The sequence below is a fragment of the Neophocaena asiaeorientalis genome, unplaced genomic scaffold, assembly GCF_003031525.2.
Source record: "Neophocaena asiaeorientalis asiaeorientalis breed wild unplaced genomic scaffold, Neophocaena_asiaeorientalis_V1.1 scaffold671, whole genome shotgun sequence".
NCBI classification, from domain to species: Eukaryota; Metazoa; Chordata; class Mammalia; order Artiodactyla; family Phocoenidae; genus Neophocaena; species Neophocaena asiaeorientalis.
In genome coordinates this window covers 1,994,373-2,011,359 of record NW_020175533.1, presented here as the reverse complement: position 1 = coordinate 2,011,359, position 16,987 = coordinate 1,994,373, and the positions used below count along the sequence as shown (strand labels likewise).

The 16,987-nt window shown below is 42.2% G+C and overlaps 1 protein-coding gene across 3 annotated transcripts in view; it reads right to left on the bottom strand.

Moving 5' to 3' along the window:
* Positions 1 to 16,987, bottom strand: part of CASR (calcium sensing receptor) — a 79,302-nt gene that overhangs the window by 19,793 nt on the left and 42,522 nt on the right. For all 3 annotated transcript variants that reach the window (XM_024769308.1, XM_024769305.1, XM_024769306.1), the window contains exons 2-4: positions 10,248 to 10,671; positions 7,607 to 7,913; positions 2,723 to 3,607 (exon numbers count right to left, since the gene is read on the bottom strand). In XM_024769308.1, the coding sequence (XP_024625076.1) occupies positions 2,723 to 3,607; positions 7,607 to 7,913; positions 10,248 to 10,432 (1,377 nt within the window). In that variant the 5' untranslated portion in view covers positions 10,433 to 10,671. The remainder of the gene's footprint in view (positions 1 to 2,722; positions 3,608 to 7,606; positions 7,914 to 10,247; positions 10,672 to 16,987) is intronic.

The window sequence follows — 16,987 nt, the reverse complement described above, 5'->3', positions numbered from 1 at the left end:
ATGGAGGTGTTAGTAATGAGAGTGAAGAATTGTTGGTCCATCTCCTGATAGACAGAGACATGGCCAAGAGCTTAAATTCCAGAATGCCCACCCAACCGCCTGGGTTCCTAAGGCTTAAAGGAGACTTACAACAAGCACACAGGACACTTTGGGCAATGCCCACATGTTGCTCCTCCCCAGAGCTCTGACCCTATTTTCCTATCTGTCTCCTCTCCTGGATGAATTGTGCCAGACTCTGTGTGAGCCAGGAGGACACGAATTTACCTGTCCGAGGGTCAGCTGAGGTGGCTGTGTAGTGGCTTTTTATTTTGGCCACTTTGCTACTCTTTCCTCCTCCTTTCGGTAAGAGCATTCTGATTGCCCTTTGGGGATCCAACCCCCCTCTTATTCTCAGTCTAAGTAGTTTGGGAGAATGCCACTCCTAGCTTCAGGGATGGACTTGTGATCTTAGGCTGTCTAATCAACGTGGTTTCTGGGACTTTTCCAAGAAATCCTGGGAAGTAAGGAGAGCCTAGCGGTAAGGATTTTATGAGCCTGAAGCTGCTGCAGAGGCTGAAAACTGCTAAGCCCAAGGAAAAGGAACAAAGAGATGAAGATGAGAGCATCTAGTTGTACCTGGAGTATTTCTGAGAATTTTCAGTATTGTGAGCTAATAATATTCCTTCTTTTGTTTAAGCCAGTTTGGTCTGAATTTTCTATTGCATGCAGCTGAGAGTCCCACCCTTGACTATAGCCTAATTCTTGGCTTTTTTTCTCATATGCCCATGTTTTGACCTTGGCCATCTGGATTTTACTTCCTTGTCTGGGAGAGGAGTCCCTGAAGAGCAGAACTGTCAAACTACCTACTGGAAGCCTCTTTTCCCTTCAATCCCACCCTGGGATTTTTCTTTAGGCTTTTTTTCCCCCATAGGCTTTTCAAGAGGGAGAAGAAGAAGGAGAGGGAGACATGGAAGGGAAGAGAGAAAGACACTAGTATTTACTAAAAGACTGTCCCTTTATTCCTCTTTCTTAAAACTCCACTCCATAGCATCATGGCTCCTGAAGTCATTTTGGTCTTTGACCTTCATTAGAGCACCCTTTCTTTGCCAGGCAGTGTGTGGGGTGCAATGCGAGGAAGGAAACTTTCAGTCCCTCATAAAGGTTAGAAACTTTAGCCAACAATGATGCCTGAGTGAGACGTCCCACGCACGAGAAGGGCTAAGAACTTGTAGGTCCTTTTGGTTCATTCTACCCGCCTAGACCGTCACTCCTCATCCCATGAGAATCTCTAAAGTGACTGACATAGGATGTACGTTCTTTGTTTCTTGGCATCTTTTCCCAAGGGTTTGTGGTGGTTGGGTTCTATATGCAAAGCTGGTTTCATTATCATCTTTTACTCAGTTGATTGATTAATTTGAGGCATATTGAAATCCTACTTAAAATAGTCACCACCTGTTTAAGAGTTTGAAAATTTACAAATTGCTTTTACATATATCATCTTATTTCCTCTTCAAAAGAAACTTGGTTGGAAAGTAGGCTGGGTATTAGGGTGATTTTACAGATGAGGAGACTGACTTGAGCAGAGTAGTGTCTTTCCTGAGATGATGCAGCCAGTAAGTGGGGGAGCCATAGCTGAAGCTGGAGGCTGAGTCATTCAACCCATATTCAGGGATTCACACCCTCCCCTCATGCCCCACCCCCCATCATGCACTCTCTGATAGCTCAGTCTGGGACTGAGGAAAATACAAAAGGAGTGTAAAACACGGTCTTATTGAAAAATCAAGGTACATATGCAAGACATGAACAGCTCCATGGGATATAAATTGGGCCAGACTTTTATCTTCAGAAGCTCTATGAAATAAAAAAGATTATGATGTCTCTCCTTCATATAATTGAAGAATACAAAACAAGTCTAAACTAAAGTGTAGGGATCCCACTTAAGTTTTTTGCCTCTCACTGTTGTGGCCTCTCCCATTGCGGAGCACAGGCTCCGGATGCGCAGGCTCAGCAGCCATGGCTCCCGGGCCCAGCCGCTCTGCGACACGTGGGATCTTCCCGGACCGGGGCACGAACCCGCGTCCCCTGCATTGGCAGGTGGACTCTCAACCACTGCGTCACCAGGGAAGCCCAATCCACTTAAGTTTTGATTATTTTTTATGACAACTACTTCAGTGCTTCTTTTTGAAATATCCAATATCCTTTTAAGAAGAGTTTTTTCTGTGCCCTTGATTTGCTTGTGTCCTAAGCTTAGTTGACTTATGGGGGGGTCCAGCACATTATATTTTGAGTAATATAATGGCAAAAGTGGTGGCTAAACATAGTGACACTAGTTTTATGGTTTTATGCCCCTTGGTATATGGAATATAATAGGTACTCAAGAAATACTTGTTAAGTACAAGGGAACAATATATTTAATTTAAGCACTATAAAAACACTCCCCTCAGTACTAAATCTGTCCCAGGATATTTAAAAACATTTAGGGACCATACTCCTGATATTTTGAACCACTAGACTAAAGAATAGTTGAGCTCAAGGGTTCAAACAGATAATCAAATTAAATTACTATCAATTTTGCAGAAGTCAGTCGCTCAGATGTTTGAAAAGGCAAGTTGAATCCCAGGCTACATCTAGTGACCTCATTTAGATATTGGCTTTTTGAGGTAACCACTTTAATCTGTCTCGCTTGGATCAGTCTAACTCTGCTTTATTACACAGTGAACTTCTATCTAAGTGAAGGATGTACCTGCCAAGCTTCAACTTTCTTGATATCTGCACAGGAACCGTTGGTGAAGAGCCCTCTCCCAGGTATGCAGGTGTATATATCTTGCAGGGCATGAGCAATGGAGTAGACGGCTAAGTAGACATTGTAGGATATCCGTAAATGTGTATAATCCATGTAAGGGGTCTCGACACTACTGATGTTCTCATCCCCTGTACAGAGAGGTCGGAAGGCGGTGGAGCTGTTGCTTATCCTGCCACCACCTTCTTCGTGACCTCTCAGGAAGGTGTCCATGGGTAATGGTCCTTTAGCACCTTCTTGGAGGTGGCAGTTAAATGTTTCTTCCCAAAACTCCTTAGCAAAACCGTTGTGGACAGACTTCCTGGGATGGACTTTCTGCAGGAATTCCCGGAAACCTGGGATCTGCCCAGCCTTCAAAGCGAATCCAATGGTGCCTCCGACCACGTGGAAGTATTCAGGCATGGCGATCAAGGAAGAGCTGGCCCAGGCCTCGCTGGCCAGCCAGATCCTACCCGTGATATTTCGCCGGACGATTTCCTTGATGAGGGGTTCCAGGTCTGGGCCACTGGAGAAGACGACGATGACTTTGGCTGTGGAATTCTGTATCACCTCCACCACTTGCTGGATCTCTTCCTCATCAGAGTACTGGGAGATGAGTTCGCTGAAGTCGATGCAGATGTCCCTCTCCTCAGCTTCCTCTCGGAACTTCTCGATCCCTGGCCGACCATAGTCATCATCAGCTGCAATCGTGCCCACCCAGTTCCAGCGGAAGTACTCGATGATGTCAGCCATGGCGGTGGCCTGGTGTTCATCATTGGGGATTGTACGGAGGAAGGACTTGAACTGATTTTTGTTGCTGAGGAGTCTGCTGGAAGAGGCATAGCTGACCTGGAAAGAACACAGAATGAGTGAGTGATTGAGGTGCCAGGTGAGCCTCCAGACTGTGTGGAGGAGGCTTTTTGAACATTCACTGATCTAATATATCAAATGCTGGTCACTGCAGACAGGATGAAGGAGTGAAGACAACCAGAATCTATTCCTCTCCAGTGTGAGCACTCAAGCATCTGTCAGTCTATCAAGGAGCATTCTAATTCCCAGCAGGTGATCCTTCACAATGCTACCTTCAAAAATGGGTCTGATCATAAAGTCAACCCAACAACAATAGGATCTACTTAACCTTTATGCACTGTTCCATAGTTTCTCCTAACTTCCTCTGTGCTGCCTCATTGGCTACAATATATCCGTGTACATATCTTCTGCCTGTGGGGTCCAGGTTCTCATCTGAACATTTTAGCTTCCCCTTTACCATAATGAACACTTTGTCCATGACTTCTGGAAGGAATCAGGTTCCCTTTGGGTTATGAACCTAAGGCTCTTTAGAGAAGCCTCTGGGGTTCCCCTTTCTCATTCTGCCTAGTTTATCTCTTCCAGTCTCCAGCTATTCCCTCTCTCCCCTCCCCTATCTCCCCACCTCCTCCATGCCAGAAGTACTTTATGACAATTGCAGTCATTTCTAAGAACTGTTTATTATTTAGGCTCAATTAGCCATTTAGGTTCATTAGGCGCAATTCCCCTTCATCACAATCATGATGATGTACATCATTAAATATAGTCAGAAAAACATCCTTTCCTCTCCTGGCTTCTCAGTGAGTTCAACCACCACCGGCAGCCCTTTCCTCTGTGCAATTTCGAGTGGTGGTCGAGGCCTCTTGCCAGGCTTTTGTTGTGGGTCTCCAAAACCTAAAGAGGCTGAAAAGGAACCCTGGAGAAGCTGCCTTGATGTGTTTCCACTTTCTAGGACATAGCCAATACTATATTTGAGCATGGATGTGGGTCACCAAGGGTAGAAAGCCTTACCTTTTGTGGTAAAAGATTCTTGCCTGAAGAAGTATCCAAATATCATGTAAAGCATTCGTTAGTGCAGAGCTTCCCAATTTCTTTTCAAGTTGTGGCAAACATAGAAGGTGGGGTGAATGGAGGAGAATGACCAGCCCTGGTGGGTGTGTTCTGACCACCCTAGACCCCACCCACCATCCCAGACCTGGAGAGGGTCAGTATCTCAGCCTATCTGCAGCACTCCTGTGTGTCTTGGCTCACCAGTTAGGAAGTTTCAAGTTATTGAACCATTTCTTCTGAAGGACAGAGTATTTTTATTTTAACTTGAGGTTTATTCATATTTCATCCCTGCATTCTTTCAGCATTTTTGCCATTAGCAGTCTTGTCTTTCAACTCTTTTTTTTTGAATTTTATTCATTTTTTTATACAGCAGGTTCTTATTAGTTATCCATTTTATACATATTAGTGTATACATGTCAATCCCAATCTCCCAATTCATCACACCACTACCACCCCCCGCCACTTTCCCCCCTTGGTGTCCATACATTTGTTCCCTATGAAGGACAAAACCTTTTTACACTGAATGGAATTTCTTCTTGGTAATGAAGGAACGTTTAATATCTCTTGTTCTCCAGTTTTCTAGAGAGATTTAAAACTTCTTAAGAATACCATGTTGAAGAAATTTGGGGGAATGCCTTTTTAATAATTTTTCACTGATTGAAACAATTAGTTTTCAATGTTCAGTGCTTTAAAATGAATTCTTTCTATATATTTCTTCTTATTAATGAATAGTTTCTACAACAAAAACATAAAAGACATTGATACATGAAAGACCTGGTCCAACTTTGCTGATGAGCAGGCATTATTTTTCTGACAAGAGCTTTGATTTTGAGAGTTATAATATGAAAGTGATTTTTTTCCTTTTATTAAAATAAGCTCCTTCTTGCTCTACTGTGACACCTCATGAGGCAGGTAGTTAGATTAAGTAATTGTTGAGATGTTATTGTTTTTAGAGAGCTCTATTTGCAGACCCAAACAACAGGCTTCTTGATCAGGTTTTTGCAAATGAAAAGTCTACTCAGGCCTTTTGTAAATTCATTCAGTATTGCTTACTTCTTGATACTTTTTTGAAAAATGGGCCAAAAAGAGTTTTAAAGATATAAAAATTACAAATACACGTATCCTCCATGGATAAGTTTCTCTTAAAGAATGCATTTATAATATTTGTCCACTTTTTAAAAGGAAAACTATAAAAGTGGGGATAAATACCAATTCATTACCCACTCCCCCCAAAAAAAACCCCTTAAAAACACACAAAATTTTTTTATTGTAAGAGGGGAGAGTTTCATGAATGATTCAGAAAACTTCTAACCACAACTTGTTCTAGCTGGTCTGCTTGTTCCATCCACTTGGTGGCGTGAGTGGCATAAGAAGTTCAAGTGGGGCCTCTGCCTTCATCCAACAGGGCGTGGTTCCCAGCTCTGCCGCACATTAGGCTCATCTAGGGAGCGTTCAGAGCTCCTGACGCCCAGGCTGCATCTCATATCAGTTAAACCAGGATCTCTGGGGGGTGAGTCCCAGGCATCAGTATTTTTAAAGCTCTTGAAGTGATTCCAACAGGCAGCCATGACAGAGAACCACTGCTGCGGATACACTTACATTGGTTTGACTGATAATCATTATAGTCTTCTCAGCACTTTTATAATTCAAGTTCAACTTAACCTTATATTTCATCCAAACCACAATGAATTAAAACCCTCCCCTTCGTGTTCTTTATTTACTCGATGGCAATTACATCTTATGTCTGTTGGCTATGACAACCTGCTTTAACTGTGTATTTAAAATACTACCACGCAATATGCCAAATATAAAGATGCATATTTGCATCTTGCCCAACACATTTACTCTTGTGGGCTTTGTCAGATCATTTTGGCACAAAGATTATAGAGCCAGGGTTTCCCCATGGGAAACACCTTTAATTCCCTGAAGTAAGGATTCGGGAAATGATGACAAGACTTTTTCAGTTGCCACATGTATAAAAAGGGATAATGGCTATCACCAAGGAAACAGAGACCTCCCAGCATAGAAATGTGAATTTATCAAAGGTAGTCTCAAATTTTTTAAATACTAGACACTGAAGAAAATAATTTAAAGTGTGATATATAATTAACTTAGAAATGGATACATGAGATGCAACACAATTGAGCTGATTCTCCCACCCATGGACATTTAGGTTGTTTCCAATTTTTCACTATTATAAAATGATGTCACAGCCCTATAAATATTAATATGAAAAAAAGGTTTGCTCTATAGTGTTAATGGGAAAAAAATCAGGTTATAAGATGGCATTTAGAGTTTGCTGTCTTTTTTTGGTGAAAAACATATGCAACTTTGAACAAATGTTTATTAAAGCACTTATTTCAGTGAATTGTTAGTATCTGAAAATGTAGACGTCTATTTCCCTGTCTAGGCTGAGTTCCTGCAGGGTGGAAACTGCTTATTCATATACACTCTACAAGTATTTGTTGAATGAAATAGAATATTTTCCATTTCTAGAATGTGCAAGATAATGATTAAGTTCCGATTTTGTGAGAAAATATGCTCTGCTTTCCTCCGAGCTAAACTTTCAACCAGAGGAGAGAGAGGCAGAGACTTTTAAGGGACTAGGATTTGGGGCAGATATTTTGGGTTTGAAAGGTGGGATTTACATCATTTGGTCTCATTCCTTTTAGTAAAGGCAGAAGAACGGCCATTTACTGATGGAATGGAGTGGAAAATAAATAACTGAACCCTTTGGAATAAAAGACAAAGTTTTATACAAGGTATGTTTAAAAGAATTTTGGAAGAATTGTGAAGGCTCAGTTGACATTGTTGACTCTGGGGTCTCAAAAATCCCCAGTGGTCACGATACAGATAATTAAAAGATCTTTTGTGCCAAAGTAAAGCCAGAGAAGGGAAAATAGCAAACTGTATGGACACTGGGTGTGGCATCCTCCCAGCCTGCTTTCCTGGCCCCTGCCCACATCGCCCCATCTGAGATGGCACGGGTACCTGGGGGATGTAGAAGAGCCCCAGCAGGTTTGCCACCGCTGTGGAGATGCCTGAGCCAGTTGCTCCCACCACCGCGATAGTAGAGGGGATGTGCTCTGAGCAGTTGCAGAACTCATCAAGGTTCAAAGAATCGATTTTGTTCTGGGCCACAAAACTCAGGGTGGCTTCCAGGGCTTTAGAAACAGTGTTGCAAGTGTCGAATATCCTGTATCCCAGGGTCATGTTGGGAAGAAGGGCTGGGCTGCTGTTTATTTCCTCTATGGCAAATATCATAGCTTGTAGCCAGCGAAATCCTCGGAAATTATACCTGGAAGAAAGAAATGGAAGAAAGCAAGAGGCCTTCTGGTCAACTTCTTTAGAGTACAGACTGGGCAAAGCTGGTCTGAACCTCGTTCCATTACTCTGGTTTCATGACGTTGTGTTTTTTGAGACTCAAAGTCCTCTCTGTAAAATGGGGATAACACCTACTTCAGAGGGTGGCTGTGAGCATGAGATAATTATCCACAGTTCTCAGCATGGTGCCTCACACAGAGTTAGGGACTAATAATAACAAGGATTGTGGTTAGTAATAGAATGAATCATTTGTATCTGCCTTATCCAACAAAGAATTTGAAATAACTGATATGAGGTACTTTAGTAAAAGTAATACAGAGAGAAAAAAAAACAAAAAAGGACCAGGGAAAATATAAATAGATTAGGATTTGAATACATAAGAAGCTAAAAACAACTTCAGATTTGCAGAGTCACAAATTTAAACTGACATTCCTGGAGGTAGAAGAGGAAAGGGAAATGAGTGATATCTTCATAAACAAACAAGCAAACAAATATTATGCATAGGAAGGCTATTCACAAACAGTGGTCACTTCTGGGTGGTAGAATGATGAGTTTTAAAATTGTGTGCTTTTGTCTTTATACTTTCTATTTTAAAAAATAAGCATGCATTGCTTTTCAAAGAACATTATTTTAAATAAAAATCAAGCAAATTAACAAAGAGAAACAGGGTCAGTGACATAGTTTTCACTCTTCCAGGACACAGCACATAGTGAGAGCTTGATAAATGTTCTGAGTCAGTGTATCAGCCCCCAGAGAAGAAAAGCTAACAAGTCTGCAGGTTCTCTCTTTGTATCGTGGGTTTCCTGACTTGAACTCAAAGGCAGGGGGAAAGAAATACAAGCTGTTATACTTCACTGTATCAGTTAGGTTCCTAAATGTCCTGGTCTAACTTTTAATGTGACATTTTCTCTTAGTCATTTTCTTCATGTTTCCTTCATTTATTTATTTTTTTTAAACCTGCAAAGTTATGAAGATCTATTACTGAATTTTTCATTACCTAAAACATCTATGCTGCTAAACTGATTTTCCTATCTTTCTTTAATACAATTAATATATATATATATATATAAAATTTCAGAACAAGCTCTTGCTTGATCTCAGGTATGTATGTGGCACCTGCACAACTCTGTCCGGCGAGGGAACAACAAAAAGGATATTTGTCCACATGGGTTACGTGAAGGATATAAACAGCATCAGTGAAATTCTACACTTAGTTTTTCTGCACTCATAAAAAAATGTGAAAATGTTATCTAATTTGTGAGCCCTCATTAGAACACGAGCAGAAATCCAGTTTTGTTGGAATGATTCTAGTTTTCATTTTCATTTTCTAGCTTCCCTTGGAAGACCAAGGGAAAGTGCTGGATCCCTCCTGGAAGTTGCAAATCTCAAGAGAAAGTGCTCTTCTCTCTTACAAGATGGGTCAAGACTTGAGGTGCAGTAATGGTCTCTGATGTCCAGATTAAGGCAGGTGATATACAGCCCTCTGTACTCTGCAGAAGTCAGATACTATTTGAAGGAATTGTACCTAGTGTTAGACGCCATATTCTAAGAGTCATGATAAATTAGGGAACATCCGAGAGAGGGCATCCAGAATGGTGAGGGTCTGAAAATCATGTCATGAAACAATTATTTAGAAAACTATTTGGTCTGGAAAAGAAATGATTCAAGGGGGTATGTTAGCTGTCTTCAAATGGCTGAAGAGAGAGTCCAGTGAGAGAGTTAGGATGGATTCTGTGTTTCTCTATCTATGTAGATGGATTCTGTGTTAGCAGGGGGATTTCAGCTTTCTATAAGAATTCTAATGGGAGTGATTCCAAATGCTACGGGCTGCATTTTGAAGACGCCCAGGTCATGCCAGCCACTGAAGTTTCTTTCAGCTTTAAAATCCTTAAAAGAAATAAGAGTGAGGCAGCCAACACTCAGGTATTATGACCACTGGGGCACTTAAGGTCATTAGGAGATTTTACTACTCAGGTTTGCAAAACCTACAATAAATTTCTTTCTAGGTACTTGGTCTTCCATTAAGTAACACAGCTTCCAGGTGAACAATGATGACTGAGTTACCAAGTGACCAAGCACAGCTCCAACAGGCCATGGATTTCTCTATTCAGTATCTTTGACATTTTATTTTTAGAAAAATTTCTTTTAAAAAAATGAGGAGGGGGGTAATAATAAGCTTCAGCATGGTTACCAATCACCATTTTTGAAAAGAAAGAACCAACTTTGCAAAAATTATTTTGTGTTTGGTACCGCTTTTCTCCAACCACCAGGAGGAGAAAAGACTCTCCAAGGTGGCTCCTGACCTTACCTGATACATTCCACAGACTCCGGCCTCGACTTTAGATCTTGATCTTTGGCTGCTACTCCAAAATGAATAGGAAAGAGCCCCCCGAGGATAATGTCCCCTTTCTTCTGGGCTCGCTGGTCAGGCCCATAGGCAGAAGTACACCAGGTAAAAGCCAAGAAGATCCAACAGCAGCTATAAAATGCCATAGTTCTGCTTTCTCTCCAGGGGGAGGGACAAGGGTGCTGGTGGTCTGGGGGCCCCTGAGAACTTTCCCCCTTGGTGTGACTTACTCCCTGCGGTGGAGGCACATGTCTACAGAATTAGTAACAGAATGGAACCGTGGTGTTTGAATTTCCACTTCCGCCCTCTCCATTGCAGACTAGTGAGGCGGGTGGTTCTTGAGTCTTCAGAAGCCACATCATGCAGAGACCACCTGTAGTACTTTCTAAAAACAAAAGAGAAACAAAATGAATTCAACTAAGCCTAAATCCCATGTTGTTATGATGACTGAAACAGAAGTGGCTCAGAATTTCCATTTAGGGAGGCTGAGGGGTAGCAGGTGGGGAGGGCATGGCTTTGAGCCTCATTTTTATAGCACTTCACATAAGATACAGAACATTTCAATTGCCCATATCAGAGAAGGACCATGTTCATTTTAAAGAGGCCATTGATAAGCTGAGGCCTTCACTGATGTTGCCACTGGATTTTAATCCCTTCATTCTTCCATGTGAATAATGCACAGAATTGGCCTAGTGGTAGCAGTTCCTTGTATTATACTACTAGTAATGCTATTTTATTCAGCATATATGTTTGTATGGAAAATACAGAATGAGTCATAGTTAAGTTTAAATCTGACTCCAAATCAAAGAAAAATGTCAGAGAAGGCCACTTATTTTTATTTATTATTGTACTCTGCCCCCCCCCACCCCACCGCCCCGCTTTCGGGGCCTCCTCATCCCAGATTTCTGGTTCCACTTATAATATGATACTCCATAAACCTTTGAAGAATAGTTCTTGGAAAGGATGCAGATAAATCAAGGGTTGGATTGTGTTCTACCAAACTCTACATCTGGATCTAGGGAATGGTCCTTCTGCTTCAGCATCATTATCCTAGTAGGAACTCTCTGCTCTTCCCACTCCACACACTATCTCACCCACTCTGTGGGTCAATTACTAATTACCAGTTACATGCCAACGTTGACTAACTGTACAGCCTCTCCTGAGGTTCAGGCCCAAGCACTGAACTGTCGACCGGACGTCGCCACCTGGATGTCCCACAGGTGCTTCCAACTTGACAGACTCTAAACTCACCTTCCTCCCAACCTTGTTCCTCCTTCACTGTCTTCTTCCTCAGCAAACGACATGCCATCCACAAAGACACAAAATAAGGAATCCTCCTTACCTCCTCCCTCTTCTCATCATCATCCTTCATATGCAAACAACCACCACGTCCTGTAGACTCTACTTCCTAAATTTCTTTGGAATCCATCCACACCTTCCCATTTCCAAGGCCATCTTAAGTACCCTGGCATTTCTTACTTGGGTTTATGCAACTATTTCCTGACTGGTCTTCCTGCCTTCAGTCTTGTCCCTTTGCAACCCACCTCTGCAAGTCTTTGGATGCCATGGAACAAGTGGTTTGAAGCACAGGCTCTGGAGTTAAACCTGGCTTTGAATCACAGTTCCACTATTTCCTAACATATGACTTTGGGAAAGTCACTTAACCTCTGATCTCAATAAAATAATGCATGGAGAGCCATTAGCACAGTGTAACTAGTAAACTCACAGGAAATGCCAGCTGTAATGAATACCTTTCCAGCCTCACTCTTGCTAGTCTTCCCTTTGAACTCCATACTGCATGCACACTGAATTTCCTTTAGATCCTCAAGTTAGGCCTTTTAAAAAATTCTCAGACCTCACACATGCTGTTCCACCTCCTTGGTCCCTCTGGAAAACATCTACTTGTCTTTTAGCTTTCGGACGTCCATACCTGTTGGAGCATGGCTTGGTCAACTGTGGGGTCGTTGTGTGAATGGAGAAAAGAACTCCTATGGGCCAGATACAACCTTGATGTCCAGCTTGGGGAGTGGAGCACAGGTTGGATTTCTACCCACACTAACCCCTCAGTTGTGCAGTGAGCAACTTTGAGGACTCCTTAAGGAGGCCTGCCCTGGACTCTCAGATTAGGTAGGTCCACCTGTTATAGTCTTTTATATCTTGGATTTTGGAGTTCCTCTCTTGGAAGATTGATCATACTTTGTTATAATTAGATGCATAAATGTCTGATTCCAGACCCCAAGCTCTTAACCATTGTCATATGCTGCCCCTGCCCCTTAGGAAGGGGGCTCTTTCTCCTACAGCGTTACAAGTAGAGGGTGCTGGGCCCCAAATGGAAGGAGCACCCCAGCAGACACTCAACAGTCACAGAACTGTCTGAAATAACATCTGAACATCCATGACCATCCTAGTTCTCTGACTCCAGTCCTGCTCTTAGATTTTTGGCTTCATTTCTTAACCTTGGTCATATATTCATTCATTCGTTTAATAAGTACATGTGCTAAGGACTGGAAATATAAAGGTACCACACACATCACGTTCCCTGCCCTCAGGAGCTCCCCAGCCAGTGGGCAGAAGTTACCTCAACATTCAGAAGTGAAAAATATATATATAGTAACTTTGTTTCCAATGACTAAATTCAACTTTGCTCCCCAGTACTTAGCACAAGGTCTGAAATAGTAACTGTTGAATAAATGCTGGTTGAATGCATGCACAAGAAAAGAAAATACTTTGGGAGGAGACAGAAACTAGCATTTATTGAACCAAGCAGAGTGTCAGGTCCTTTAAACATCCAATGTATTTTAAATTTCACAGTGGTAAAGAGGGCCATACAAACTCCACTTTTGAGATGGGGGACTGGATTACTCAAGTGAGAAATTCTGGCACTTGAATTAAGAAGGCCTCAAGAACTCAGAATATTAAGGAGTCCTGTGTGGTGTACTGAATTAGGAAAGGGAACATTATAACTGGCTAGGGGAAGTCACTGAGACCTGTTAGATTTTTCCTGTGAAAGATTAACTACTTGGAGAAGTTTATTAACTTCATTAGTCCATTCAAGAGAAAATTCACGGCAAGAAGTAATAGATGAAGGAGAGATTTCAGGTCAATTTGTAGCAATTAACTCCTCGAGTCTAATGTAGTCTCCAAACCACCCTTTTTAGTCCAATTACCAGGGTCTAATTTGCTTTCAAAGATGAGAATCATTCTAGATCCTCCCTGCCCCTTTCCTCCCATCTCCGATTACGTTGTCTTGTTAATTCTACCATCTCTCTCCACTCTGCCTTCCCTCTTCCATTCTTGTTGCCACTGCCTTTGCCAGACTCCCATCACCCCCCACCAACTTCCTTATCGCAAAAGCTTTCTTTTCTTTCTGCCTCACTCCTCCTACCCACTAGATATCGACAATCACAGCAGTACCAAGCATGACCCTAGCACAATGGATTAATTATTGGGTTCATCATTGTGACTTCAGTTTGCAACAATTAGAATACAAAGGTTCTTGAATAATCACTAACATTTCAGTTTTAGGATCTATGGTAGAGATTTTAAATTGTATCCCTTGTACCATACTCCTTTTATGGCACAGTAAAATAGTTTTTAGCTGGACAAGGTTGTCCAGAATAAAGACTACTTTCTCCAACTTCTTTTATAATTATATGTGGTTATATGACTATGTTTTGGCTGGTAGGATGTAAGCTGAAGTGCCCTGAGGCAGCTTCTAGGAAACTTTGCTTGAGAGACAGTTGGCGTTTGTTCTTTCATCTGCCTTCCTCCATTCTGCTGCATGGAGGTGGGTGTGACAGCTGGAGCCCATATTGAACCATAAGCCTATCCCAGGGAATGATGGTGCCATGAGCTGAGGATTTCATGGAGCAGAATCTCTATATCAGACTGTTCCTGGACTTTGACATGACAGAGAAAAAAAGCTTCTAGCTTGTTTAAGCCACTGTTATATTTTTCTCACTGCAGATATATTAACAGTATCTATCCAAGAGTCACAAATAAACTCATTCGTTCTCTTTATTGTAAGTTCATTTCATTTAAATCATATATAATCATGTTTACCCTCCTGCAAAAAGTATCGCAAATACAAGCTGAAGCTAGTGTTTGTTCTTTATCTCAATGGCAGATATGTTTGGAAGAAGAAATGACCCGTGGAACAGCTGGTTTTACATTTAGAACGTCCTTGAAATCACGAGGAGTGTTTCAGTACTGACAGGTGATTGATTGATCATTGAGCGCCTCGTCCAAGAGACTTGGCATGGGAGGTCAGAGCAGACTGGTCTATGGTTCCACAGGTTCATGAACTTCTAAATGCATGCAACTGTTTATTCACTCAAGAAACATTGATTGAGCTCCTCTGTTTGCTAGACACTAGGGAGTACAAGGTACTGAGGAAAGAAAGTTGAGACAGTTGCCTTCAATGTGCTCATGGTTTAAAAGGAGACAGGAAGATGTATTATAATTTCACTGATACAAAACCTAGAGAGAGGCATGAACTAAGCATTGAGAAAGTACAAAGGGAGGAGTGACATTCTTTCTGGTGACTGCCAGGACACTGAATTAACTCAAGGTGGGGACTGGAAGCTTCATGAGGGTAGGGCCCGTCTCTTTTTCTCATTGTAGCCTGGTACCAAGCACAGTGCCTAGAGCTTAGTAGATTCTCCACAGATATTTGCTGAATGAATGAATAAATCATAACAAGTAAAAACCAGGGGCTGGTTGGGCAATTCTAGGACAGAACAGGGAAGGGGTCACCCCACAAGACTGAAGGGTCCCAAGGGCAGGGGCCTCATCATGATCACAGTTGCATCCCCAGTATGGAACAAGGAACCTGGTACTGGATGGATGCTCAAAAAAATCTGTTGACCTTGCATTTGTCCAAAAAGCTGGATGGCTCATCCAAGTTCCAGAATTAAGGACAAATTAACACAGGATAGCAAGGCAAGGTTAGGGTCAACACAGCAACACTTCAATGCTCATCAAAGTAAAAACCCTGGCTTTTGCCCCTTGGCTTTAACATTTCTGGAAATTGCGTAACTCTAGAGCAGAATGATTTTGCCCACATTTCAGCTAGAGAAAAGAGAGGCATAGATCTTCTGAACATAAAACCACTCTTGTAAATTAGAAGCACAACAAGCTCAGAAGCTACAATTTCTCAATTCCTAGGCTGCAGAAATAAACATTCTAGGTTGCCTAGAAATAAGGTGGCAACCAAAATTGATTTCCAGTAGAGATCATTTATCATTTATCTTCGTAGGGTGAGCACACTGATTTGTCTCCGGTTTACTGTACTGTGATCTTTGCCCTCTTTTGTCACTCTGATCATAAAGAATACTAACAGTAAGGCGTGAAGCCACCACTGCAGAAAGGTGAAACGTGTATGTTTTAATGAGGGTGAACAGGGAAAAACCTGAGGAAGTTCAACCAATAATCACGAAACCCCGCGTAGCTGGCTCTGGTTACAGCTTTCTTTACCTCTTGCTGAAGACACATCCACAACGTGGGTTATTCTATGCACCTGGTACACATTTGCCAAAGGATTAGGGACATCTCATCTGTCATCACAAACGTGACCGTCCTCAGTTCTGTGTCAGACTCCATGCTTTCTATATTAAAGCAAGGGGCATCTTGTTTCACAATGAGGGCCCTCTTTCAGCACTGGGGGAACACAAACTACCAGGTCACACTCGGCTGCCTCCCTCCAGCCCTGCTTGCTGCCCGCCCGCCAGCTGCACAGGGTCTTACCCTCCATCTCCCCGACGACAGGTGTGACTTTTGGAGAGTCCATGCCTCATTTAGCTCTGGTAATGGCTTAACTGAGTCGGAAAAATGCAAGGACAGGAGCGTGATAAAAACCAGCTGAGTTGGGTCCCCGTTAGTCATTGGAAAAAGCTATCAGGGGAGGGAGGTGAAAAGATGAACGAGAATGGGGAGGAGCAGCACGGGGGGTGCCGAGCAAAGTGGGGCAAAGAGCGGAGACTAAGCAAATAAAGAAGACAAATAGGAGAGGAAACGAACATTCATTAATGTTGTACTATGAGCTCCTTGACGCAGGGCCTGGTCTGTCCCTTTCATGGCCTGGGGACCTGGAGGGGCTCCGTAAAGGACTGAATATGTGTGGAGTGCCCATGGCGTGATACACTGTCTTAGAAGTTTATGAAACTATTGCAAGAAGAAAGAAAGTGACAGAAGAAAAAAGAAATAGAATGGGTGTTGAGGGGGGTGAACAATTAAGGTTAAAAAATGACAAGAAATGCTCATTTCTCCGGTCCAGAATCTGGTGAGTTGAAAGTAAGTGGACACTGGCTTTGGGCATTAACATTACTAATGCAGGGTGGTCCAGGACTGAGTGAGTTCCTTGGGACATGGGACACGAGTTACGAAATTCCTTGGCCTGAAACATTTGCCTTAAGTAAGCTCTGCTGATGGATATGTGGATACCCACAGACTTAATGAAACGGTTCAGGTGAAAAGCAAAGACATGCAAGTCATGTTTTTATAAAGAAAAATGCCAGAGCTTCAAGTCCTACGTGAAAGTAATGTTTCTGTGGGATAACATCCTCAGTATTGCCTTTCAAAATCGCAAGGAACCCTGACTACCCAGGCTAGCGTTTTTCAGCCTGGTGTCCCAAGACGTGCCACAGCAAGGTATTCTCGTGTAAGACAAGTTTGGGAATTGATGTGTACTCTGTGCCAAAGGG